Below are 22,048 nucleotides of genomic sequence, written 5' to 3'. Positions count from 1 at the left end.
GTGAATTTATCTTTGGACTTTTATTTGTAGGATCCTTGTGTGGCTTAGGTTGAACGTATGACCTGCAGAAGGCTTTCTAACACCAGCCTGTGACTTCTTTAGCTCACCCCCTTAGCTTGGGGGTTCCTTTATACTGCTGCTACCATAAATTTAAACTGCAAGACTGCATTACAGCAGACTTGTGGTTATACTTTCTCAGGGAATATTTTTCCTTTTCACTCACACTGCAGGTAGAAATGGACAAGCTTCCTTGTTTCCTGTGCCAGCGAGCAAGTCCCTCCATTTCCCACTCTGCCCTTCTTTTACAGATAGTGTAGTATGTCAAGGGCCTCACCTTTATTCAGGGGAAACTCAGTTACAAATTCGTGCAGGCCTAAGGCCTTATGTTTTGTCCTTTTGTGGCTGTTAAAACTCAGTTCCCTGGTTCCCAAAAGTGAGAATCATTCATACTTCAATTTTTAGTTCCCTCTTTTTTGGCGAATCCTTATTTTCTACAATTATTTATCACCACTTCTAGGTGTTTTATGGTAGGAAGTCATATTCTGCTGTGCCAAAGGCAACCACAATAAACTTAAATTTCTTTTGAGCTCTGCTTATAGCTGACAAAAGGCTCCATTCCACTCTACTTAACATTTGAGAAAAGCAACACGTCATGTGAAACATTTTAAACTTGCCTTGTCTCTGATTTACAGGCTTCCATATTATCAGGGCAGAGATTCCAAAGCCTTGTTAATTCCTCACTACAAAATAGACAGACACGTAAATAAATACATTTTTTTATGGACATCATCCTCAAATGCCTTAAAACTGTAAAAATACTTAAAATAAATAGTGGATTTTTGGGTGGTGACAGAATGAGTTTTCATTTTCTTCTACATTTATTTTTGGTATTTAGCAAATTTTTTATATCAGCATATATTTAGTGATAATCAATAATCATTAATTTTTTTTTTTGGTGAGGAAGATTAACCCTGAGCTAACATCTGTGCCAGTCTTCCTCTATTTTGTATGTGGGTCATTGCCACGGCATATCTTGATGAGTGGTCTAGGTCCACGCTTGGGATCCAAACCTGTGAACCTGGGCCACCAAAGCGGAGCATACTGGACTTAACCACTATACCATCATCATTACTTTTTCCTAAAAATATTCAAACCCAGTCTAGAGCAATGAATAGTTAGCTGGCAGGCAATAGAAATTCAAGGATTATAGTACCTTGCAACAACTAGAAGTGAGCTGGATCAATCTAACAGCAATTGTTTTTGTCTGTAACATGGAAAAATGGCACAGCCTAGAGCCATGGATTTTGGAAGCAGGAGACAAAACGGAAGTTTGCCTAGTTGCATGAACCCATATAATGGGCCCTATAGATAGATAGGGTGTGGTCTGCTTTGGTACATACTGCTTTAGTACCAGTATGTACCAAACACACAAAAAAGCTGGAAAAACACAAAAACTGGAGAGTGCTTATTGTAACGTCTTCAAAGTATAAAAATAACTAATAGCATCCCACATATGGAGATGGTTTAACTTACTTTCCCATCAGAATCTTTTTGTTGGGTCCTTTCCCTAGGAAGTCCTCTGGTGCCGTTCTCTTCCGTACTACTCTTGTCGGCTTGGTATCTGATGTTCTGTGGTGAAAACATAATAGAATTACAGCTGGACAGCAGAGATGGAAGAGTGTTTAATTGTAAGAGAAAATTTAGTTATTTTCTTCCTAAGAAAAGATGAAAGCTTCATATTACTATAGAACACTCATGAGAGAGACCAGACAAATGCCACACCAGGGGCAAATTACGGAGTGAGTATACAGCATTTTTTTCAATAATTAATAATAGATCAGTTTGCTCTGGGAACTTAATAACAAGAAATTTGAAGTAAAAAATTCAAACAGAAGTAAATCAAAGTGGTTTTATTCTTATAGAGTTCAACTTACTTTTTTTAATGAAATACATATACACATATCTGTACATAATGTAAAAATAATCATGTCAAACTATATTTTGAAATGCCTTTTTCATATTTCTTGAGATGGGTATATATTTACCTTTCTTTCACAAAACTTGGGCAACCTTCATTTTTCCATGAGTTCCAGTTTTCTTCAGTGTTTAATATATGCTGGGAAAAACAAAGAAATTACATTTGCACAATGGAAGCCTTTGAAATTCTATTTGGTGCTAAGAAGACTATGTAAATATAGAACACATACCTCTACCATCTTTGAAAATCTTTCTCCATCAGGAGGGTTTTCAGATAGTAGCTGTGATTAGAAAGAATATACTAAGCTTTCAACAACGTTCTGCATCATAGGAGTGGTTTGTAGGCAGAGAACCAAGAAGTGTTTGTGGTCTTGTACCTGAGCTTAACTTTATCCTTATTTTCCTATTTGGGGCTGAAACAAAGAAAATTCTAAATTTCCATTTTGTTCAATCATAGGTTTGTTGCAGGTTGAACTTACTTGATAAACTGATTTTGTAGTATCTTCAATCCAGAGTGATTGCTCATCAGTTAAAACATAGTTTGAACTGGGGAACAAAGCAATAAAAGCATGCTTGAGTTACAGCACTATATATTCAATTCTAAGGTTTATGTACTGTCTTGAAAAAAACACAAGGTATGTAACAGTAAGTCAGCCATAGTGTAAACAGTGTCAAAAATTACCAAGAATAATTGCAAATGAGAGGATAATAAGATAAAGTTTTTGCACTTCATCCTCAAGATAAGATGGTTAGAATTGAAGACATGAAGGTGTATAAAGGAGAAAAACATTCCATTAATCATTCTGATTAACTATGAACACAGCAATAAACGTTTCTTTTTTTTTTTTTTTTGAGGAAGATCAGTCCTGAGCTAACTACTGCCAATCTTCCTCTTTTTGCTGAGGAAGCCCAGCCCTGAGCTAACGTCCATGCCCATCTTCCTCTGCTTTATACATGGGATGCCTACCACAGCATGGCTTTTGCCAAGTGGTGCCATGTCTGCACCTGGGATTCGAACGGCAAACCCCACGCTGCCGAGAAGCGGAACATGTGAACTTAACCGCTGTGCCATCGGGCCGGCCCCCCAGAGCAATAATGTTTCTTAAAATAAGAAGTTTAATGTGAGATGTGAGCCTGAGACAATATTAATATTCCTCTACACGATGCACATTCAGATAAGGCATGCTATATTTCTTTAAAACACATTCAAAATACAAAGAATAAAAAACCCAAAACCTTAGAGAAGGCTGAAGGGAGACCCAAACTGTTAATAGCTGCCATTAATTCAGCTCTCACTATGGACTAGGTGCTTTGTACCCATCCAATCACTTTTTTTTTAAAGACTGGGACCTTTTTTTTAAAGATTGGGCAACATCTGTTCCCAATCTTCTTTTTTTTTCTTCTTCTTCTTCTCCCCAAAGCCCCCCAGTACATAGTTGTGTATTCTAGCTGTGAGTGCCTCTGGTTGTGCTATGTGGGATGCCGCCTCAGCATGGCCTGATGAGCGGTGCCATGTCTGCATCCAGGATCCAAACCTGCGAAACCCCGGGCCGCCGAAGCGGAGCGCATGAACTCAATCACTCAGCCATGGGACCGGCCCCCCCTCCAATAAATATTTATGGACTATCATGCGCTAGGATCTGGGCACTTTACATGCGTTATTTGTTTACTTCTGAGAACAAGGACGTGTGCATATTCAACAGACTCCAGAGGCTCCATGATTTGACCAAGGTCATAAAGCTTGAATTCAAACCTAGGGCTGGCCCCAAAGTCCTTGATCTTTCTACTAAAACTTCCACAATAATTGGAGGATAAGAAATAACATTTTTGAGTGCTTGCTACATGTTATCTTAAAATTACAAGTCTGAAAGGGCTGAATTACAGCTAGTGAGTGATAAAAGAGGGATTCAAAACCAGCAGGTAGTAAAGCCACATTCTTTATACAACTAATACAACATGAATACTGCATAAACTGTCTTGCATTCTTAAAATACCATCAAGTAACAGTGAACTCTACTTCAATTATGGACGGGACAGGAGGAATGGTCTCTGCTAAAGGTGGAGCTATTCAGATAGAAAGCAGCACCAAAGAAACTGGAACTCCTCCGTACTTCAAAGATTTACTTTAGTTTTTTCAGTTCTAATGTCCTAGACAGCTCCACACCTTGGGAGAGAAGTGTTATTGGCTTAGTTTGCAAATCAGGTTTGGAGAAGGTCTGAGCAAGATGAGAAGAGAATGAGGGAATCCCGGAGCAGAGACCTGCCACTGACAGCAGAGATATCCAACATCTTTTCTCTAAAACAAGTATCTTAACATCTGGTATCTCTAACAAAAGCTCCTGATTATCTAGTATTGCTGCAAAAGAAATGTTTCAGAGATATGGCTCTTACACATAAAATGAGCCCAATATATAAGAAAAATATGTCAATAAGCAAGTCCTTTTTGCTGCTGTTTATACATCATTTACTACCCATATGAACTTACCTTTTGAATTTGACCTGCCCCTTGAGATACTGGAATAAAATGAGATACTGCAACAGGATGTGTCGACGAAAGTTACTGTCGCTCAGTTGTAAATCCATCAACTACTCAAAAAACAAGCACACACATACACACACACAAAACAACACATTAAATTCAAGTTCTGCCTAAAGGTACAGGTTATGCTATTATAGAAATGGAAGATTTCAATTAAAAAAAATTTGCTGAGAGCTCACTGCATGTGAGGCATTACTGCACAAGCCCCAGGATCGCGTAGCAAAAGCTTCATTTAATTCACACATGATTCTTAACCTCTAATTCCTTCTCATTTATTTACCATGAACACCAACTCTGTTGCAGGGACTTTGCAGGGCTACAAAAATGAGCAATGTTCCTTGTTGTTATGTTGTTTATCTGTGTGGACCCCTCCTTTTGCCATTATTTCTTTACGTGGGGGAAAGTGGGCAGCCTTTTACTTTTTCATACTTCTGCCTTACTTTATTCAGACTTCAGGACCACAGATAAAACACTGCTATCCACTGACATAAATATTTCATAGCATAAATTTTTTTTTTTTATATTTCAGAGAAAATTGTATCATAGTTGTATTATCACAGAATCTGGATTAGAAAGGAAGTGAAGGTCATTTATGAGGAAGTTAATTAACAGCCCTACCACCTAGTTCTTCCTGTAAGAATGACCTCCAGTGATGAAGGCAGTCATTCTGATTATGTCCCTAAAGCACTGAAGGAAAGCTGAAGTCTACTTCCACAAATTTTTGCTGGTTCTGCCCTCCAGACCTAGAGCAACAATAGGAAGCTGCCTTCTTCTAAATGAATAACCAGTAAGACAACTGAAAGCCCTAGGAACTTGTTTCCAGTTCACGGTCTCAGGTTCCTTTGGTTATGCTTCCATTTACTAACGCAGCCTAACATTCAACGAGCCATTTTATTCACTAGCCACTTCTTCCACACAGCTGGCTCCTGTTTAAGCAAATGCCATGGCTTTTTTTCTTTAACATATGAGTGGCCTTCCATTTGGGTTTCCCTCACCTTCAGGGGCTGAATACTTGATTCTGTTATTTATCATATCCCATCCCAAACTGGCAAACTGAATGGCATGCTCCCAGTCTTCCTTTCCTCCACCTCCTGGGTAACTTTACTATCCCCACCTGGACTCTCAGTTCCTTGACCTCAACTCCACTGACAGTCACAGCCCCTCTACTTTGGAGCCCACTACCGCAACCACAAGCTGGACCTGGTTATCACTCACAGCTGCCCCAACTCTGAAATCTTTAATTCACAATCCTCTCACTACAATCTCCTATTTTTCCGGGTCTCTCACTCAGTTGTCCCAATGTACCTAATATGTGGACCTTATTGAGACCTTCAGTCTCTTGAATCCTCTATTTCCTGCCTATCTGTTAGTCCCATTGTGTTTTTACTATAATCCTATTTTAGTCTAAATAAGGGGTTGGCAAACTTTTTCTTAGAGGGCCAGTCAATAAATTTTTTAGGCTATGTAAGCCAAGAGGCATATTATGGATATTATGTAGGTACTTATGTAAACACTTAAAATGTAAAAAACCAAAAAACAGACAGTGGGCCAGATCTGTAAGTGGCTGAACCCTGGTCTAGACTTCTTGGTTTATCTCTTCAACCATTTTCTTGCCAACTTCCTCAACACCCTTGTCCCATGCTTCTGTCATATCTACTGAGCAAAATGGCAACCTTGGACCAATCCAACTGTTACTCACCTTCTCTATACCAACACTAAGGCTTCCAATCTAGGCTGCGGGTGGAGCTGCTTGAAAGGAAATACAAATCACACGCTATGCAGATGGTACCACCGCTAAGTTCCTGTCTCCAATGTAAAACTCTTTCCTGTCTCTAATCAGGAATCTTTCTTTATTCTCCAAGGCTATTCTCTCTCCTCTTCTCCACAGCAACTTTTTCAAACCTTTTCCACTTATCAAAACACTACTTACTACCCCTCTTGCTGTCGGTAGATAGCTACCTCCACCTTCAATGAGGAGAAAAGTTCACTAAATTGGAAGTTTCAGCTGCATCCACATCCTTGTTTTCTTCATTTCTTCTGTCACAACACCTTCATTGCTAAAAGTAATCCTTCCATGTGGACATGCCAACTCCCTAAGTTGAGTTCCAGCAGTTAACTGCCCTGGTGCCTGTATCTTCAGCCCTTCCTTCTTTCCAAGCTCCTTTCCATTAGTATTAAACAACTTCTCTCAAAGAGACCTTACAGCCTCACTTTATCCTCCCCGAAGAGCAAAGCTGCTTGAAAGAACTGGCTACAGTCACTGTTTCCAACTTACTCCTCATCTTGCTACAATCTGTGGCTTTCTGGTTCATCAACCCACTCAAAGTGTTTTTGCCAAGATCACCAATGACTTTGTTGTTGAATCCAGTGAACACTCGTTTCACAGTCCTCATCCTCCTTGATCTGCTTGGCTTCCAGGAGGTCACACTTTTCTGGTTTTTCTCCATTTTCACTGGCTACTCTTCAATCTTCTTCTCTCCTCCTCCCTTCCTTCTACCTTGTTGGTTTTCTTCAGGATTCAGTTCCACACTAAGAATTCTTCTCTTTCCAGTCTACTTTCTCCTCCTTTAATTACCACATATAAGCCAATAACTCCAAAATCTATACTCTCAACCTAGATCTTGTTCCTAATTTCCAGATTTATATATTCAAGAACCGACTACATATTTCTACCTGAATGTTTAACTGACACTTGATGGGACTGCAAGTCCACAATAAAACACACCAAGTTTCCCCACAAAGCCTGGTCTTCTCCAGTGTTGGCAAATTCAGTAAGAGGCTCCACCACCCACCTGTTTGCCTAAGCAACTCCAGGAAGCCTTCCTGGAAAAAACAATAAGTATAAACCACAGGAGCAAACCTAAAGTTGGAGAGTATGCGGGAACAAAGAAACAGCAGGTACAAAGACTCTGAGCCAAGTAAGAGACTGGCCTGTTTGAAGCCCCTACATAGTTCAGTCTGGATTGGAGACAGGACTTCCTGGCCTGAAGAGATGAACTAAAGTGGCTAGGTGCTGTTTAGGAACTCTTCAACTACCTTGAGCTTTAAGCCCCCTTTACCACATTTATTTTTTATGTTGGAAGATAATTTTTTTTGATAGAAACAATGGATTGAAAACAGGAGTCAACAAGACATTGAATCAGAGGTGGGAAAGGCCTACTGTGAGCATTCAAGCTAACTGCTTCAACATTATACTTAAGAAAACTAGGCCCCGAGGAGTTAAAATGACTCTGCAAGGTTACACAGCTAGTTAGTGACAGAGCTGAGACTAAAACTGGCATACTCAGTTGTATTTTCTTCCTTAATATATATTTTCTAGTTCTTCTTTTCTTCGGTTATTTTTAAACTACACGATTAACAATCATGCAATGGGTCAAATATTTCTTTGTTTCTTGAACAAAGGGTCTTTTACTGTCCTTAGCTTATACTGCACATCCTAGCTCAGGCCTCAGCCTTCCTGATTATTATTCTAAACCTAAAAAATCTCATGCCATTCTTCTTAGTTATCCTTATGTGCCTTTCTGTCAATAAATTGTACATGTAAACAATATTCCTGGTAAAATTAAACTGAAGTTTGAAATCTTCCATTTCTATCACTTTAACACAAAGTACTTTAAAAATCTGTGCTAGAAAACAAAATATTTAGAGCATTCTCAGCAATTAAAATCTTACTAATTCGTCATTATTAACACATCACCTGAGATCAAATTATCCAATTTTCAAATTATGAAATATTTTAAATGTTCAAAAAGGTATAGTTAAGTAATACACATTCATGTCCTACTATCCAGTTACATATTAAATCATAACATTTTACTTGTTCCACATTTGCCAAATAGAATCTTATCGAAACTGCTGAAGCCCCCACTATAATCTCCCTTCTCCTCTCCCCCTCCCTCCCTCGGCTATGTAAGCACTGCATATTTTATACTATCACTACACATGTAGGTGTCTATAAATAATATATCGAGGTATTCTGCGTTTTCAAACTCTATACATATTATTCTGCAATAAGCTATTTTCACACGACATTATGTTTGAAATTTGCACAACTTAATACACGTAGCTCCAGTTCAGGGGCTGGCAAGTTTCTGTGAAGGGCCAGACAGTAACTCATCTTAGGCTCTGCGGATCGCACAGTTTCCGTCACAACTGCTTCTCTGTGCTGTTGCAGTGCAAAAGCAGCTGTAAACAATACGTAAAGGAATGAACGTGGCTATGCGCCAATAAAACTGACTCACAAAAAGAGGCAGTAAGCCAGATTTGCCTATCCCTGCTCTAGCTCATCCACGTCAGTGCTTTATAGTACTCTACCATATAAATTTACCACCCAGTCTCCTGCTTATGAACACTCAGGTTGTTTCCAAACTTTCATTTACAAACACATAACCTACGTCTTCTTATACATTTCCTTGTGCATGTGTGTGATTCTCTAGGGGCCACATCTAGGAACAAAAGTTTTAACTTTGCTAGTTATTATAAAATTGCTTTACAAAATGGTTGCATCAATTTCTAATTGAACCAGGAGTGTATGAAAATTCTCCTTTTCCCTTACCTTTGCCAATACCATTTATTGTTAGGCTTTTTTATTTTTGTCAATTCGATAAGTGTGAAATTATCATCTCATCATTTTAATTTCTTCAGCTACTAGAGATGTTCAGCATCTTTTATAAGCTTAGCAGCCATTCGGGTTTCTACATCTGTAAATTACCTGTTTGCACCATCTTCCCCGTTTTCCACTGGGCTGTCTTTTTATCAATGGAAGGTTCAGAATACTAATCTTTTTCAGTTACACAGGTGGTGAATATCTTCTCCTAGCTTGTGGCTTGTCTTTTCACTTTGTATATGGTATCTTATACTATTCAAGACTTTTACATTTTAATATTAAATATATTGATCTTTCCCTCATGATTTGTGCTTTTTGTGACTCAAGAAACTTTTCCCTACTCCAAATAAAACATGTTACATTTTCTTCTAAATGTTTAAAAGTTTTGCTTTTCTCTAATTAGACTTTTAATTAACCTGGAATTGAGCCTTGTGCATGTACTAAATTATGGATTGAATTTTATTTTTTCCATATGGATAATGAATTGTCTAAGCAACATTTATTAAGAAGAATCCATCTTTTCCTTACTAATTTGTAATGTAACCTCTTTTGTATATCAATCTTTCCTATAGTTTGTGTTTTCTATTGCTCCAGGTTTTTTTTTCTTCTATATACCTGTACTAATAATTTCCTCACTGTTTTAATTATTAGAGCTTTATAGGACTTAATATCTGATAGGGCAATTTTTCCTACCTTTTTCAAATTCTTCTTACTCTTGCCTTTTCGTTTTTCCATAAAACTTTAAGACCAACTTTTCAAGTTCTCTCAAAAAACCCGTTTGGATTTGATTCAAAATACACTGAATTTATGGATACATTTGGGGAGAAGTGGCACTGGGTCTTCCTGTCTATAAATGTAGTCATCTCTCTCCATTTTTGTAATTTTCTCCATGAAGATTACTCCTAGGTATTAGTTTTCATTGGTTTCTTATAAGAGCACTACTGCTGTTTTTCTTGTAATCTTGCTAAAGTCGCCTTAATTCTAAGTTTGTTGGTTCTCTTGGATTTCTCTGTAGATGGTTATATTACCTTCAAATAGGGACAGTACACTCTTCTCTCTCCCATACTTATAACTCCTATTTCTTTTTTGTTTTCTCTTAATGACATGGCTAGGTCCTCCATTATAGCACTGAACAAAAATACGCTAGTAGACATTTAAATGTGCCTTGTTCTTGAATTTACTGGGAATACTTCTGAAAGTTTGATCACATGTATGATGCTTGCCATAGGGTTTTTATCAATCCCCTTAATCAGACTTTGTAATGCAAAAGTAGGATGGCTGTAGGCGTGGCATATTTCTCAAAAAATGAAATGAGTATATGAGTATATTGTACAAAACTCTGATCAACTGTGTACCTTGAGAGATTCATAGAAAAGTATAAAATCTCTCAAGTGTACTAGAGTACTTATTAAATTATTTAAAGGGACCACTAAGTTCTTATATAATCCTGGGAGAGCTGTTAAAACTCTCCTCAGACAATTAAGAAATCAAGCCAAAACTCCAAATGCTTTGAATATTTCCATTTTCTTCCCAGACTGGGAGAAAATACAGGTTCCAGAGTCATTATGTTTACTAAGATAGCCTGATTTAGACTTTTAATTTTCACAAATGAATTAGACGCTAAATTAGGGTTTAGAGGACTAAACTGTAAAATGGTTTTCCACCTAGAATAGGTACCTTCCATATATCTGTTTCAACTGAATTATAAAACTTTGGTTTTTGAGAATATATAAATAACTGTATAAAGACTAAATTATAAATTTAAATAGTATTCCTATTTACAGTAATAATTTTTTTAAAACTTTCTTTCAAAAAACAAGTTCTTAAAAAAATGGAAATCTAATTTTAGTTTAAGGATCTCAGTTTCCCTGACGAATTACAAGATAAAGAAAGATACATCCACTGCCAGGGAGATATCTTTTGTCAGCCTTTTTCTTTAGTAAAAAGGTAACTTAAAGGTACAGTCACCAATTGAAAGGTTTTAAGAAAGCCTTCTGTACTAATACTTTTGAGAAGATTTAGAGGGTTGTAATATTCCTCAGTAAAATAAATACCAAAAATTTGAGTTTTGATCTCTTTCCCTAATACTCCCAATTAACATAAAACATAAACTATTTTAGCAAATGCAAAACTTCTTTTGTGCCTTCGAAAGCCTAAATTAAATGGAACTTCTCAAACAACATCGGTTCTGTTGTTACCTCTACTAATACTTAGGATTATTTAAACACAAACATGGGTGAACAATACACCAAATTGTGCTTAAATTGCCAATGTCTATATATTGGTTTCATAAACCTCAGACAATACTGCAAATTATGTGACTCTACAGAATACTCCTACACTATCTGATAAAGTTTCAATAATCTGTGTTTTCCTTAAGAAATTTTAAAGAAATTAAAATTCAGATATGGAAAAAAACAAAAAGTACCTAACCACTATTCAATTCCTACATGTTTTTAGCCTAAGTTTCTCTGACTATAAATACATTTGTTCTTCATAATACTCAAATTAAGATTGTGAAATCAATTAATGTACACTTTTCAACATACCTAATAAAATTGTTTTAAAAACCAGAGTTTTTAAACTTAAAGTTTTATTGTCACTACATATATTGTTTGATATAATAAAACACATATAGTAAAGTATATTTAAAGTTAATAAACACATATATCATAGAAGAGGGAATCTGATTAACTCAGAGAAACAAAATTAAGTCTCTGGGTATGCAGTCTGTTCTCAAAGGTAGTAAAATGTTCTGTGACCGCTATATGTTCTGTCCAGGTGGCAGTAATTATTGCCCTCATCAGGGAACATTTTCTTTTCAAAGGTCTGTTAAACATTTACAAATATACTGACTTCTTTATGCCTTTGTGCAAATCATTAGTACGTAGTGCTATAAAAATGATGAGAGCTCTCACTTCTAGAGGAGTCAACATTTTTAATGGTTCTTCTGCTATACCTATTATTAATTTTGATTACTCTGGCTAATAACATAGCAATGTTGGGCCATTTCTTATTCTATCTTTGCTCTTATATCAATTAACTAGTCTCCTCTGCCAATTCTTTTAGACTTTGTCCTTCTTCAGAATTAGGCTCCAAACCAGAGCCTACATTGGCAGGGTATCTTTTGTACCCTGACTGTCTTTAGTCTTTCCTAGATGGCTGCGTGGTAGCACCAAAGAATTTGCTCTCTTATCTTGCTTGCTTCTGTGACCATGGCTTCACTCACACACACAGAGGACTTGAAAACTAATAAAGAATGATGAGTATGCTCTAAATTTCCCAATATGCTGAATGATATTTAAAGAGCTGTCCCATTTGTCAGGCCCACTGAGTACAAAAGTGTCACAATAAAGAGGGTAGCTCATGCCTCCTACTTTGAGGACCATTTTAGGTTGATTTTATTCCTATAAAAAATGTCAATCATACAAAAAGGTTTTAGTAATTGCATTTACCTTTTCAGATGGGTGGAAGCCTACCCATACGCTAAAACGGACACGAGTGTCAGCAAAAGACTTCAAACGAATTGCAAAGTTTGTAAAGACCTCAAGATTCATCAATGCCTTCACTACCCACACAACTTAGACTCAGCAGAGATAGTCAAACATCAAAATAGAATTCTGAAAAATAAAGTAACTCAAGAGTCTGTATGTAATTCAACTAAAGTGGCTAGACATGTTGCCTATAGCTCATATGACAATGATATCTATAGTAAACAGAAGATTTGGTTTCTCTCCTCATGAAATATTAATGGCAGGCCAACAAAGTTTCTGTTACTTCCTCAGTGGCCACCCAAAGGCCCAACAATGATGTGTTAGATAGTGTTGTGTTAGGTGATTTCAAAGCCCAAATCAAGTCTATCAATCATTCTAATCACAGCTGTGTGAAGCCCTATGCGTTGACTCAGACGGACGGTGTCAAGACATAAAGCCTGAAGACTGATTTACATCAAGGTTCATCAGTGGAAAACAGTGCCACAATCTTGCTGAGAACTGCTGAGTGCCTATATGATTTTTAAAGTGTAAGGCCTTCCATCTTGGATCTAAGAAAATGTCAGCCCTACCCATTTAACAGCTTTTTGCTATTAACTTCTTTTTCTCTGGGGGCGCGGGGACCAATGATTGAGTTTCTACTTAAATTTCAGACCATGGTGACAACGTATAGGAACCTCATGGTAGGTCCTGGAAACACCTGGTGGGCTGGCTCTTTCTCTGGCCTGCAGAGAAGGAAAACTCAAACTGTGTTCCTGAGTTGTCCAAAAACCTCTCACACCTGTTTAAAGGGTGTCCCATATAAAACAACCAATGAAATTAAAGAAATTATACGATAGTGATTAGCCGCCTGCTTGTTAACAGGTGGGGTCTTACTACTACCATTCATTTGTTCCTAACGAGACTGTAATGTTTCATAAAGAAACAGACCTGTCTTTGCCTTCACTAAATAAAAATTCAGCCCTGGCTACCTCTTAAATGTATACAAAAAGTATGAAAAATTTAAGGCAGAATCACTATTTCGATAGTTTCTTTCTGCCAGGAACTTTTTTTTTAAATGACCAAAAGTCTTTATTTGAGAGCTCTTCACACAATGCAGACTGGGCAGAACTGTTAATTTTCTTTTCTCCCTGAACAAGAATAGCCCAATGAGCACACTGGGATCAACAGTGCGTGACTGTGGGTAACCACCCTGGTAAGTACTGGCTACTGAGTATTCCACCTGATCTTTTTCCTTTGGTCATTGAGTCTCAATTGTAAACGGAAGAGGGAGTTAGTATTCTGAAGGACTGGGTAATCCTGAAGCCTACACCTAGTTAGTGGTACCATACTTTTTTCTATGAGAACTCAAAGATAGAAAAATACATTCCTTTAACCATCATCTTAATACTCAGGGTACTTAAATGCTTTAAAATGTTGGTTCTGCTTTTACATGCTACATAGTGCTAAGGGAAGAATTCCTATAATACATTTCACATGGTACAACAAATTGGATAATTAGACGTGAAAGCCTTTAGTAAAATTTCTGAGTATGACTCTGGACTAAACTTGAAGAATAGGTACTTCTTGGGGGCTGGCCCGGTGGCCGAGTGGTTAAGTTCGCACGCTCCGCTGCAGGCGGCCCAGTGTTTCGTTGGTTCGAATCCTGGGCGTGGACATGGCACCACTCATCAAACCACACTGAGGCAGTGTCCCACATGCCACAACTAGGACCCACAACAAAGAATATACAACTATGTACCGGGGGGCTTTTGGGAGAAAAAGGAAAAAAATAAAATCTTAAAAAAAAAAAAGAATAGGTACTTCTCTACTAAAAAATAAAATACAGATGTCTCAGTACCATGTTTAGCAACTGAGAGCCCTAGATTATTTTGATATGCTAACAAGGGAACCATATTATTAGAAATTAGTGTTTACAATCATACCCTAGGCAGCACAAAAAAGTGGCCCTTGAAAATTACAATGCCACTTTGTTTCTGAGGGCAACTTCTATCTTTAAGAAAGAAGGTATGATAATTTAGAAAGAAACCTATTTTATTTGTAGAACCTGTGCCTAACTATAGCTGCCATATGACTGGCCTGTCTCTAACTCTAAAGGTTATATCATCCTTGCCATGCATCATCTCCTGAGTCTCCTAGGAAAAGTGTGACCACATTCACGTAAGCAAAGCACAACGCTTCTGAGTTATAAGATTCTCATCAGATGAAGTTATATGCTCTATTTGAGTGGTGAAAGACCTAACCTTATAATGACAAGACTGCTTCTCTAAACCTGCTCCCCACTAAAATGACAGGCTATAGACTTATGCTTTAGATAATTCTATGGCTTTAGATTTCACTTTAGCTGGTTCTCACTGGCAAGGAATAAGGCACCTATATCCTTGAAAAATCAGAGCATTTTTTGTGCAGATCTAGAACCAGAAGAAAGTTGTAGAGAAGTAGCATCAGATTAGCATGTATTTAGGTATGATGGCCTTTTCAGAAATCCTGGGATTTAAAACATTACATAAGGTATTATAGAGATGCTGGAAGGCTTCTTTCAGTGGAGCGGTAAAACTTATCAAATAGGGCATACTTTTAAGGCTACAGATAACGCATTACAAATAGTTTCACTTGGATATTGAGTAGTAAACACTGGAAATACACAGGAAAAACATGAAGAATGTAAAAGAAGGGTTCTTCTATAGATCTAAATTTAAGATCAAGTTGTTGCTTAAGAGGCAATAAAGAACAGAACTGAAGATGTGAAACATCACGCCTCACCTTCTCTTTGTTACAGTTCTCTGCGCCTTTTTCTTTCCAATATTGTAAAGTTTTAAGCTTCTCAAAGCTGCTTTTACTTCTCTCAAAATATTAACTAATGGAATTCCAGTGCTTAACCCTGAAAGCTCATGCTCTCCACACTGCTGGTCAAAGAAAGTTCACAGAGAATCCAGAAAGGAGACTATTCAAAAAGCCAGTTCTGATAAAGTGGTGAACGGAGATTGATACCAAAGCAGCAATCTTATACTCCACTATGGAGATTTCTCTGAAAATGTAAAATCCTGCTTCTGTTATTAAAATGTCCTTGGAAACGTCATTTGTACAAAAAAAGTCTTTGAAGACATCCAGAGGTTTGAAATAGCTGTCATGTCCTGAGAAATGTAACTTATAACTCCTAAAAGTATATAACTGTTACTGGTTGTAGTATTTTGTAACTTTTTTGCCCTGATCATACTATTATTTTTTTTCCCCTAAAGATTGGCACCTGAGCTAACAACTGTTGCCAATCTTCTTCTTTTTTTTTTTTCTGCTTTTTCTCCCCCAAAGTCCCCCAGTACATAGTTGTATATTTTTTAGTTGTGGGTCCTTCTAGCTGTGGCATGTGGGATGCCGCCTCAGCGTGGCCTGATGAGCGGTGCCATGTCCATACCCAGGATCTGAACCTGCAAAACCCTGGGCCGCCAAAGCGGAGTGCCTGAACTTAATCACTCGGCTACGGGGCCAGCCCCCTGATATTATTATTTAAATTGATATTTCAGTTTTTTGAAAGGTATCTATCTTTCGGAAAGTTCTTTGTTAAGCTAGAAGAGCTTTGGGATTTTCTTCCCTTCTTCTACATAGAGTAAAATAAAAATTATGAATTCTTTATTCAATCAAAGAGGTTTATATGTTTCTTTCATTTAAATTAATATACTGATAATGCCTTATTAGGTAAATTAAATCAGCTTACATGGTTATTACTGATATATTTGGACTTATTTCTACCCTCCCTTTTGCTTTTTTTCTCCCTTCTTGCCACCTGTTGGATTTATAAAGTAGTCTACATTCCTTCCTATCCCCTTTTTACCTCTTTGCCGTTTGAGAGCTACAGGTTTTCTTTCTTTTGGTGGTTTCTCTTTTAATATATTTAATAAAATCTAAAGCTATTCAATATTCTTTTCTTCCTCCTGAAGATTATAAGGACTGCAGTATATGCTTAAATTACTCATTAAACAGCTGTTTTCCTCTCTCATATTGTTCTCATCTAGTTTAAATTCCACATTAAAAAAATTTTTAAATCAGTTATTAGGACTTTTTTGTTTTTAGTCAGTAGTAAATTTTCTGTTGTATTTTTCAATTTTTGTGCTCACCATTGCTTTCTGTATCCCACGCCTTTCTTAGGGATTCAATTTCCTTCCTCTTGAAGACCATCCTTTGGTAGTTTTTCAAAATGAGGGTCTTAAAATGGTATATTTTCCTGGTCTTTGAATGAAAATGTCTTTATTTTCTCTGTCACAGTCTTGAGTGCATATAGCTGGGTATAGAATTCTAGAGTGATAGTTATTTTTTTTCCTTAGCACTTAAGTATTTCACCACTATCTTCTGCTATGTATTGTTGATACCTGTTAGAAATCTGCTAAAAGTTAAATAGCTGTTTCTTTCCAGTATATTTGTCTTTTTTTCCTCTTTGGTGTCTTTTAAGGTTTTCTCTTTATCCCTGCAGTTACATCATGATGCACTGAAGTCTGGATTTATCTTTCTTTACCTTGCTTGGCAGTTGTAGCACACTTTCAATCTGAGAACTTGGGAGTTCCTTTAAATATTTTCAATATAGCTTCTCCACCATTCCCTCCATTTTGTTCTTTGGAAATCCTATTAGATATATGCTGGAACTTCTCAATCTATCCTCCATGGCTCTTAATTGCACTTTTATGTTAACAAAAAAATCTGTTTCTTTGTGCTGTGTTCTGGGTGAACTTCTCATCACTATCTTCCATTCACTAGTTCTCCTATCACCTGTGTACAACCTATAGTTTAATTCTGTGTGCTGTTCTTTGGTTTCAATGATTATATTTTTTATTTCCAAGACTCCCAAGTAGTTGTCATATTCAACTGTCCTATTTCATTGCTGCTGAAAAGTTTGTTTCACAATATCTTATTCTCAATGGATGCTCTATCAACAATCATCTCTTGGATTATCCAAAACATAAATATTTTCAAGTCATGGTCAGGTGGTGGATCTGAAATAAATACATGTATATCCAAATAGTTGATTTGGTTGGTGATCTTTCTTAGCAATGGATTTCTTCATGAGTTTTGGAATTTTAATTTATCAGAGAGTTTTGCATGGGAGGCTTCTGTTTTGGGATGTCTGTTTACTTCCCCTTCTTTCTCTCTGTATACAGCCTTTCCTGTCTAATAGTTTTGCATTTGCTTCCATAGGGCTCCTGGGCCCACGTCTGGAAAAGTCTTATGATGACTTTTTGGAGTAGTTATTTCAGGAGTATATTGGGGATAGCACATATCTGGTCAGAGAAAGCAGATGGACACAAAGCTGTGTTTTTGTTATCCCAAGACCCACAACTTCCTATGAAACCATAGGACTTGGCAGAAGATTGGTAATATTTTTCTTAGCTTCTTTTCAAAAGTGGGTAAAGTTCCACCCCAGTCCCCGGCTTCAAGCAGTGAATTTGCCTCTGGTCACTGATCCCACATGAAACACATCTGATCTCTGTCACTTGGAGCCAAACTGCTGGGTGCCACCTGCGTGATACAGAGTCCAGCAGGCTCGAGGCTTCAGTTTTGCTCACTACTTGGCATTTCTGGTCCATGAAGATATTTATCTTGTTTCTGGAAGTCCAGCTTTGTCTTTTTGGTTTTCTTTTTTAATATTTTACCTGTCATTGCTATGTGTTTGGAGCAAAGGGAGTAAGTCAAAATATAAACTCAACCTGCTATCTTGACTAGAAACTTACATATCCATTAGCATTATATTTGAACAATATTGAGTTATTAAATTCTATGAATAAGATTAACAGGAAATTTTTAAACCCCTCATTTGTACCTAAATGGTAAAGTAATTATAAAATATTTTCATAAATGCACATTAAATCCTAGCTTGAGGTTCAAAATATATACACTTGAAAGTAATTACACTGCATTAATTCTAAAGTGAGTCCATAAAAGAGACAATGCAGAACTTCTTTCACCTTTGAAATCAAATTAGTCTTATTTGTGCAAGGAATAAATAGGCCTCTCAAACTAACATTTATCAGCTCTAACCAAAAGTAAAGCAAGAAATACTTCTGTTGAACTTGACTTAAAAAGGATATTGGCTAAATAGAAAAAAAAAAAAAAGACCATTTCTTATTAAGCTTAGTGAAAAAGAAAGATCAATACCTTTTCACTTGTTAAAAATTTTGCAAAATATACATGCTCTCCTCCTGTTTTCAATTCTTCCATCTTCTTCCTTGAGGCCTGAGTATCATCTAATTTATAACTCTTAAAAACAGCTAGAACTTCTTCAGAATACTGCAAAGTAAAAATCTCCATTAGTTTTATTTGGCATTTTTGTCCACTAATTTGTTGAGTACTTTTCTGCATCAAAGTACCTAGAATTTATTCCCCATTAACCATATATGCATATTGTAAGGCACATTAAATAAGAAAAATTATGATAGAAGGGGCCGGCCTGGTGGTGCAGCGGTTAAGTGCACACATTCAGCTTCGGTGGCCCAAGGTTCGCCAGTTCTGATCCCAGGTGTGGACACGGCACCGCTCATCAAGCCATGCTGTGGCAGGCATCCCACATATAAAGTAGAGGAAGATGGGCATGGATGTTAGCTCAGGGCCAGTCTTCCTCAGCAAAAAGAGGAGGATTGCTAGCAGTTAGCTCAGGGCTAATCTTCCTCAAAAAAAATAAAATAAAAAATTAAAAAAGAAAAATTATGATAGGAAAATGAAGGTAAAACTATTCTGCATGAGATTTCATGGTATTATAAAAGTAGGAATAAACTCTCTACTCCTGAAGAAATGTGACTTTTTTATGCAGTCTGTTGAAGGGGTAAACAGAGAAAGGAAGGCTTTGAGAGTAAACAGAAATTTACCAGCTGTGGAAACTTAAACATTTCTTGTGCTAAACACTGTGACCAAATAAAACAATGATGTTAAGTCCTATCCAGTTGAGGGACAGTTCTAGATGATTTCTCACTCACCACTTAATATGAATTTAGATGGTGCCCCAAAACCCAAAAACATTGCATATAAAGTAAAAATTATAAAAAATAACACAGAACACACACCATGCTACTTTTAAGAGCTACCTATTAACCTTGGGTTTTGATTACAGTGAAAAAGATGACTGATCTTTAAGTAGCCAAGGAAAAGAAATACAGATAATTCCTATAAAACAGAGGTTAGCAAACTTTTTCTGTAAAGGGTCAGATAGTAAATATTTTAAGCCGTATGGCTCATATGGTCTCAATTGCAACTACTCAAGTCTGCCATTACAGCACAAAAACAGCCACAGATAACAAGTAAATGACTGGGCATGGTTGTGTGCCAAAACAACTTTGCTTACAAAAACAGGCAACAGGCTGTTTTTGGATTTGGTCCAAGGCCATAGTGTGCAGACACCTTTTCTAAGAGGAAAGCTGAGATAATTTTGTGCAGAAACAATGCATTCTGTAAAAATTCATCAATTCATGTTGATAGTACTCACTACATTAAAAAAAAAAATGGCTGCAATGACTAACTTTTCAATCCTCAAGTCATTTATAAAGTACTCCAAAAAATTAGTTTATATCAATCAGTTAACTGTAAATATTAATTTAAAATTTAGCCTCTGTATATTATGAAAAAGGTAAAAAATTGTAAGAGGTAGAATCATATAGTGAAAAGTATGCTGGAGAAGAGCCAAGTTTTGGCTCTGCCATTAGCTGTAAAATATTGGGCTTGTGGTTGTCTGTGATTGGCAACTCACCTTGAGAAAAGTCTTCCATGAAATCTTCTCATAGCATTGCACAGGGTTCCTAAAGTAATCCTGAAGTGACCAGAATTTTCGGTACAGGTTGTAATCAATTGGAATAGAGCTAATAAAATAAACGTTACATTAAATAAATCATTTAAGCTATTTTAAAATATCTAAAATGCTCTTAACTTTTCTTGGGTCACAAACCCTTTTAAGAAGCTGATAAAAGCTATGGCCTCTTTCCCGAGAAAAGTGCATATTCATGTATACTTATACAAACAACTTCAGGGGATTCACAGACCACAACAGACCCTCCTTATCTAAAGATGTGGAACCTCTGAATTTTGGCTAGATATGATTATTCAGCATTAAAGACTATGTTTCCTAACCTTTCTTGCAGCTAGCTGTGGCCGCGTGATTAAATTCTGGCCAATCAATTGGGAGTGGAAGTCATATGTGACTTATTTGGGCCATATTTCACCATTTTCCTTTTTCCCTTTTTGCTGGCTAGAATGCAGATGTGAGGATGAGCCATCCTGGACTATAAGAAAAAGAATACCAAAAGGGATGGTGGAACAAGAAGGTAGAAGGAACTTGGGTCTCTAGACAATCTCCCTGAGGAATGCTACCGTATCAGCCCCGGACTGCCTGTCTCCAAACTTTCAGATGAGAAAGAAATCAATATCTTTGTTGTTCAAGCTAATGTTAATTTGAGTCTATGTTAAAAGCCATAGGCATTATATCCTAACCAACATGTACTAAGTTAAGAAGTCTTAGTATGAGACAAACATATTAGGTACATATCAAAATAGTATTACAAAAATAAGCCCTTTCTTTAGTGTCTTTATTACGGCATTATTAATTCAACTTCTAATTTGGCTATGTTAGAAATCTATAGTCTCAATATACATTCTTTTAATTTTTAAATTTACAAGCAATCATTATACTATAAAATGTTTTAATTTTTAACGTTAAAACAAACATTTCAGACTTTAATCTAAGAGATGGTTTTCTTAACAAAATCATCTATATCATTCAAAACAGCCAGTGAAGTCTTTTAGTATTACTCATATGTCAAAAATGATTGTTTTGACTATTTCATATCCTCAAATATCCACAAAAGTTTTCAACATCACCTCTGTAAAACTAATTTTGTCTGTAAACATGACTGTGTACTACCTTACTCCATTCTTTCTAAATAAACCTTAATAATAAATAATATAATAATGATTACAGTTAGGATTTTTTTCAAGCTTCCTGCCCATACAAATATTTCAAGTAAGACTATAATTTTCTATGGGAAACAAGAAGTCAGTTTAGTGATCTAAAATAGCACCATGATCTTAGAGTTTTATCTTTTCTATTCTAGCCAATAATAGGAAGTAAGTTAATCCCCCATTCTTCATCTTTGGGATGCGTATATTTATTTTCTGATAACTAGGGAGTATCAAGGACAATATTATAATGCTTTTTAAAGGGTTATAATAAAATAAAGTGAGTATAATTTTTTACCACATACTTTGTAAAAAAATTTTTTAGGGGGAGTTAATGTTTAAAAGAGTGAAAAATACCTTTTTTCTTTGTATATAAAATAAGGAGGTTAGAGTAGAAAAGTATAAAAAAATTTGGTAGTGTAAAATTCAGTTTTCTACAAAAAAATCTGAAAAGGTCTGTTAGTGATGTAAGAAAGAACAAAGGGAAAAATATTTTAGTAAAACATATAG

At 36.4% G+C, this 22,048-nt stretch overlaps 1 protein-coding gene across 2 annotated transcripts in view; it reads right to left on the bottom strand.

Annotated features, from left to right (window-relative positions):
* The window catches only part of THOC1 (THO complex subunit 1), a 55,211-nt gene that overhangs the window by 11,642 nt on the left and 21,521 nt on the right, over nucleotides 1–22,048 (bottom strand). Inside the window, exons 10-17 of one of the 2 annotated variants that reach the window (XM_014862972.3) lie at nucleotides 20,337–20,445; nucleotides 18,755–18,886; nucleotides 4,463–4,563; nucleotides 2,457–2,523; nucleotides 2,208–2,258; nucleotides 2,046–2,116; nucleotides 1,534–1,629; nucleotides 675–740 (exon numbers count right to left, since the gene is read on the bottom strand). In XM_014862972.3, coding sequence (XP_014718458.2) covers nucleotides 675–740; nucleotides 1,534–1,629; nucleotides 2,046–2,116; nucleotides 2,208–2,258; nucleotides 2,457–2,523; nucleotides 4,463–4,563; nucleotides 18,755–18,886; nucleotides 20,337–20,445 — 693 coding nt within the window. The remainder of the gene's footprint in view (nucleotides 1–674; nucleotides 741–1,533; nucleotides 1,630–2,045; nucleotides 2,117–2,207; nucleotides 2,259–2,456; nucleotides 2,524–4,462; nucleotides 4,564–18,754; nucleotides 18,887–20,336; nucleotides 20,446–22,048) is intronic. The other variant, XM_014862973.3, reaches the window with a different exon arrangement.

The sequence above is a fragment of the Equus asinus genome, chromosome 7 (genome assembly GCF_041296235.1).
Source record: "Equus asinus isolate D_3611 breed Donkey chromosome 7, EquAss-T2T_v2, whole genome shotgun sequence".
Lineage (NCBI taxonomy): Eukaryota > Metazoa > Chordata > Mammalia > Perissodactyla > Equidae > Equus > Equus asinus.
The sequence above is the reverse complement of the archived record's forward strand: the minus strand, read 5'-3'. Positions and strand labels throughout refer to the sequence as shown.